This window comes from Rhipicephalus sanguineus, unplaced genomic scaffold (genome assembly GCF_013339695.2).
Source record: "Rhipicephalus sanguineus isolate Rsan-2018 unplaced genomic scaffold, BIME_Rsan_1.4 Seq164, whole genome shotgun sequence".
In the NCBI taxonomy this organism is placed as follows: domain Eukaryota; kingdom Metazoa; phylum Arthropoda; class Arachnida; order Ixodida; family Ixodidae; genus Rhipicephalus; species Rhipicephalus sanguineus.
In genome coordinates, this window is record NW_023614658.1 from 34,002 (window position 1) to 40,001 (window position 6,000).

The following is a 6,000-nucleotide window of genomic DNA, read 5'->3' on the forward strand; positions in this document are numbered from 1 at the left end:
AGTAAAGTAGCCTTTTTTTTTCTATTCACCTTTTAGGACAGTGTTGAAAGCATTGTAAAATGCTTTTGCACACCAAGACTCTAGACATGCTATATATCAGTACAGTCAAATTTTCTTCAGGCACACTTGGTTATATTTCCATAAAGCTAATGTACATCACATAACAGGATGTCATGTGGTGCCTGTGATGGTGTATATATTGCACCCAGTGTGAGCCACTGTGCACGATTGCTTTGACACATGTGGTTGTACACAGCTGCTGGGCTGCGATGCGAGGCATTGTTTTCAAAATGTGGTAGTAATCCACTGACCTGTAGGGTTGGAATATAGCTATGACTACAAGGCTTTGTCTTACAAAGTTTGATGAGAATAGTTCGAGTGTATTGGTAGTATATGATGAAAGAGTAACACTGGTGAATCTCCCCTCTGTTGCCCTTGTCTCATATTTGCTCTATAATTACTTTGTACAGAGCTTGTTGCTAGGAGTTATGGCATTAGTATTTCGTTTTTTCATCCTTCTTAATCTTTCTTCAAAAGGATGTCGCAACATTTGTACAGTGTAGCGAGTCTTTGTGTACGCACATCAAATCTGTGAGGAAGGGTAGTCTTTGGGGTAAAGCCATTTTGTATAGGTGTGCAGCAAAGACTGTCATAAAGTGCATATATCTAATATATATGTGTGATTGAAATGCCTCTATTTGACATGTCCATGAAACTACAGCAAAATTCAAGGAAAAATCAAATTGCTGTCAAGGGATTGTGAATTCGATGACTTCACGTAAATGATTACTGAAGACCATTTTTAAATTGGAAGCAAAGTTTTATACCTCTAACTATTCTAATAATTGGATCAACATTCAAGGAAAAAATAATTAATGCCAGTTCCATGCATGTGCAATCTGAGGAGGAGGAATAAACTTTACTGATAAGGAATGGAGGAGCCAGGCTGCTGTTTACTCAGGTTGCACTGGCTAGATTGCGGCCCCCTAGCTCCCAATCTAGCTCCCTGTGCAATCTGAGTAAACGGCAGAGCTGGAAAGCAAGCACCACTGCCTGGCAAACACAGACTGAGTTCTTTCATCTTTCTTCGTCTTCTTGTTTCTTCATCGTTTTCTACATCTTTCTTTCTTTCCTTACCTCTTTCTATATTGCCGTCCCTTCTCCTAACCCTCGCATCACTCAGGCCCTCAATTCTCTTTCCCACCCCTTGCTATGTTATACTATACAAGGCTATGCCGTGCTTTACCCTCACTTACCTTTTCCACGCCCTCGCCATATATACTGCCCATGGCTATGCTAGGAGCTGCTTGGCACATACCCGCTTTCTGTGGAGCTGGTCACGTGAATCGGCGGAACGAAAAGCTTAAACCCAACTGAAATGGGCTTTAGCCACAGGAACGTTTGCGAAGCCGTGTGTGATTTTTTACGGGAAACAAAAAGAATAGAATGTTAAGTTTATGTACAATTTCACTGTTTCAACCTATTGGTTCTTTTCTTTTTTGAAAATCTGGATTGGGGATCACTGAATTTATTTTTATACCATCCATTCCTGAACATATTCGGATTTTAAAACAATTTTATTTCTAAAACAAGGTACCAGTTGTTTCATGGCCGATCCCCCACGGTGGGTTGCGCCAAGTAGCTGAGGATCAACCAACCAACCAACCTCCAGTGTTAAAACTGGAAAGTGAACAGTGTCCGATTTAATTGTCACCTCCAGCTATAGCAATTCTGAAAGTTTGTATCACATTCTTGGTCAATCACCCAGGTGGATAAATGCCGCACAGTTTTTCTGTCTGAGTACATACTCTGAGCCTCTTCGACGTGCGTGCCATAGCTTGCGAGGCATATAAGCAGTGGTAATTGTGCTGCCTCCACAATTACACTGTTCTGTATTTCCTTTTAATTGCTACTTGCACGTTCTACTTACATTAAGGCCAGCTGTATACATAATTGACACCAGAGGATTCCTAAATATATATGGTGATTCGTTTTGAATCTCCATGCAGTAGTACCAACATGAACTAATTGCTCCGTTTCTGACAGAAATCTGATTCTTCAAATCATCAGTCATGTAGCACAGCCTGTAATGACATATGAGGCACTTGGAAACAATGTTTAAAGCAAGTTTAAAATGCGCACTGTGACGTATGTATTCAAAATAGGTGCCACAACGTTACGTCACAAGCCGGTAGCGGTTTTCATTATCTTATAGAGGTAAGGTAATTCGGAACGTACTAGAAAATATTTCGCCTTATGCCATGGGCGTAACGAGTGTATTCGGCCCCGCGTGTGCTTGCGGCTACGTTCTACATGAGCGTGCGTGCTCAGTGTTCGATCCAGGAGCTTGTCTCGCGAATTTAGCACGGCTCTACCGAAGAAGGAGAGTATCGATGAAACCGAACTGTGCGTTTGCTTATCGCTCTTTCCACGAGTTGAGCCGTGCGCTCTGCGCCTTCACGACAAGCGACAGGTCACGAAAACAGGTTCTTTCTCTGCTCTCCGCTTGCGTTGTGACACCCACGGCGCAGCGATCGTTGTGATATAACTGCGACGGAAGGAAATCTTGGATCAGCGTGAAATAAGGAAGACACACTCGAAAGGTCCGGTAATGGCAAACAGGGGACTTAACGGGTAACGTTTTCGTGTCTTTATTTACTTATTTATTACGCACACGTGAGGATCTGCGATAGAGGAATGTAGATAGGGTGTCAAAATAAACTGCTGCGTGCACGTTTAATTGATGGCCTGCCTTCATTTCTAAACAGTACGAGGAAGTTGACGGCTCGGATTTCATCCTGCATTGTCAACCACGGTCGCGGATGATATTTCATTTTTCGATTGCGCCTCGCAGCTGTCATTCCAGGAATAAATTCCACGATTCGGTTTTGAAAGATTGCAAGGCTGCCTATTTATTCTGCTTATACATTCTATCAAACAGAAGTAAGGCAGGTAAATATGTGCTCTCTGCACGAGGTAAGTGTATTGCGGTGAAAATTGGCGCGTTGGATACACGGCAGCAGCGCGTGTGTGCGGATATATTTTTTTTTCTTTTTCGGCGGAAAAGCATAGAGAAAGAAAAAAAATATTTTTTCTTTCTCTATGGGAAAAGCGCGGCGCGGCGTAGCAGACGACGTTTTCCGGTCCAACACCGGAAGTAACGTACGCGATTGACGCGTCACAAGGCGGCGGCGCGCCGAAAGTGACAAGTGGCTGGCGATGGTAATCGGGCCAGCAGCTCGCGTAGGTTGTCCGTACAGTGTACTAGAACACTGTAGTTGTCCGCAAGATTTCAGCAGCTGATCGCGAAATCGATCTCGCTTTCTTCGCGTGTCATCGGGTCCACAGCACAACACCCGAAGCATGACAATGGGAGAAGAGTCTCCTGTCTCGTCGCTCGTGCTGCCCGTGCTGATCCGTCCTATATTGGACAAGGTAAGTGGTCATTTCCGCGGCGCCTTTCCGCTTCGAGCTGTCGACGCTAGTCGCTTACCGCAGCTACCAACGCTGCAGCCTTACTTTCGCCGTTTTATTGTAAATCCTCTGGCTCCTTACGTTGTTTCTTCCTAGTTGTCACTGTTTCTTGTCGCCAGGATAACCGATGAACGAGGCAACTTGACGCGAGTTCGTGCTAGCACTCGCTCAGAGCCGTTCTGACGAACGCCCGCCGTAGTTCGCCTTTCTGCGAGAGGGTTTTTCGAGGTTTTGATATATGGACTGACCTTCCGACACCAAGCGTTCACGCAAAGCCCACTTTACCTGCCCTGGTCAGTTTCTTGGCGTTTGTTTGACTCGTAACGTTGTAGAGGGGGGCCTCTGTCGGAAGCGGGAAGAGATCGAAATCGCTGTTCCGTCCGTTTTCGTACCGTAGCCCCTGGTCTTCTTTCTATATCGAGCGGTGATACTTTCGAGATGTGCTGGGTATGTATTCTTACACGTTTGTATGTCCTTTCACTCAACAGCTGGAAAGAAAAGACTTAGGGGCAGCCCAAACATTAAAAGGAGCAGTCACCAAGGTGAGCTTCAGTGTCCTCTACAGTGAACTGTCTGTTGATCTTGTAGCTTACTTTTAAAAACACGGCAGGGGTATGTTGCGTTGACATGTGAATGCTGGGAAACAAGTGAATGCAGTAAGAACAGCTTGTGAAAATAAAGCTCGTCGTACGTTTGTGTGTTAAGTGTAGTGCTCGGCTACGTTTCGTGCATGATTCAACAAGCTAAAGAAAACCTTGCTTTGAATCTGAATAAAATGTTTGAAGTTGCCGTGGCCAAGTGTCAGAACTAGGAATTAATAATATTAAATCGTGACTTCTACTACGTCTGCAGTTAAACTCTTGTTTGTAGCCATCGTGAGCAAAGGACTAAACATTGTTAATAATTATTGAGCTATTCAAAACGTACAACTGCTTATAGACAGTGGTAGTTGCTAATTATGAGCGCGTGGTAACAGACTGTCACATGTGCTGTAAACGATTGGTAATTTTTTTTCTTTTCAGGTTGAAATGGAACATCCTGGCTTTCTGTACGACCTCGTAATGGGATTGATTAAAGAGACTGACGTTTCTGTAAATGTCACAGAGTGTTTGTTGAAACTTCAAGGCTCAATTCCAGACAATGAAGGTATGTGTAATGCAAGTGTAGTTGCAGGAATTTCCTAACACCAGTGTCACACAAGCACTTACAATTGAAATCAAGCCCGAGTGAGATTGAAGTTCTCAATTGTGAATGGCTTCCTTCTGTAGCTTGCATGAAGGAGCCAATCATTACCTATAGATGGCAAATGAAAGTGCATTATGTTACACTTGTATAAGTTTGACTTGTCGGGGGCCTTCAATTTCTCTTAGGCATAAATGCACACTTACACTTAAAAGCATGTGCAAACGAGTCAGTAAGCTAAGGTTGCACGTATGTTTGGATGCTTTATCTTTCTTTACTAGTTTGCGATATTGTTACAGTTGGTGTATTGTGTAAGCAAAGGCACTGATAAAAGCTCTGGAATTAGTATGAAGTCTGTTGTTTTGAATGTGTCAATATGGAAGATGTTGCTTAATGCAGATACTAATACCTTTATTTGTGCGCTCAATACATTGCATTATAGGCCCATTTTCCAGAGTGGATTAAGTCATGCAAAGGAAGCCACTGCTGGATATTTTGCTTACTTTTTAATGGATAATGCTTGGCATCAGTTGTTACACACTCCAGAGCTACCTCTATGTGCCTCGTTGAACTGTATAGAGGGCGCTTTGTTGTCACAAATCACAGTTCTAGAAACTTTGCACTATTGGAGGATTTGGATGTGTTCAAGGACTTGAACTTACACTGTTTTTGTAGGGCTGTGTAAGTCTGTCAGTAATTTCATAAAGGGACATTTCTCATGTTGTAGGCTCTTGCAGGCCCTTTGTGTGTGTTTTTACAGCATTTGTAACCATTTACAATGCAGACCTGAAGTGCTCCAGGACGGAGGATGCTTTCCAAGAATTCAACCGGCGTGCATCGTACCTTAAAAAAGTTCTCAGTCGTATCCCCGACGAAATCAACGATCGCAAGACATTTTTGGACACAATTAAGTGAGTGTCAGGTGTAGTTCTATCCTCAACTTATATAGCTTTTTCATTTGTTGAACTTTGGGTACAGCACATTTTTTCTAGTGCCTTGACGTATGCGCATATTTCAAAATTCCTTGGCATCATTTCTTACATATGACACTCGCCATAATTCTGCCATACATCACGCTGAACAAGTGCTAGTGGGCCACGCTAGCACCTTCATCTATTAAATTGCCCTTCGTCTATTAAATTGAGTTCCTTATAATAATTTTGTGTATTTTTATTGATCATAAATTTCATCTTGCAGGGAGATCGCCAGTGCAATCAAGAAGTTGTTGGATGCTGTTAATGATGTTTCCACCTATATTCCATCGCCATACAGGAAGCAGGTGCGTATTCCTTTTTAGGTTTTTATGTGCTATGTAATTGATTGGAAATAAAAAAGCATAGACAC

General features: G+C 42.9%; 1 protein-coding gene across 1 annotated transcript; it reads left to right on the forward strand.

Moving 5' to 3' along the window:
- Nucleotides 1-3,290: 3,290 nt before the first annotated feature.
- Nucleotides 3,291-5,935, forward strand: LOC119376601 (programmed cell death protein 10-like; the record flags this gene model as incomplete). Its single annotated transcript, XM_037646383.2, has 5 exons — nucleotides 3,291-3,435; nucleotides 3,963-4,016; nucleotides 4,497-4,620; nucleotides 5,441-5,567; nucleotides 5,854-5,935. Coding segments are annotated over exons 1-5 (459 nt in total), but the record flags the coding sequence as incomplete, so codon positions are not given.
- Between the last annotated feature and the right edge of the window lie 65 nt (nucleotides 5,936-6,000).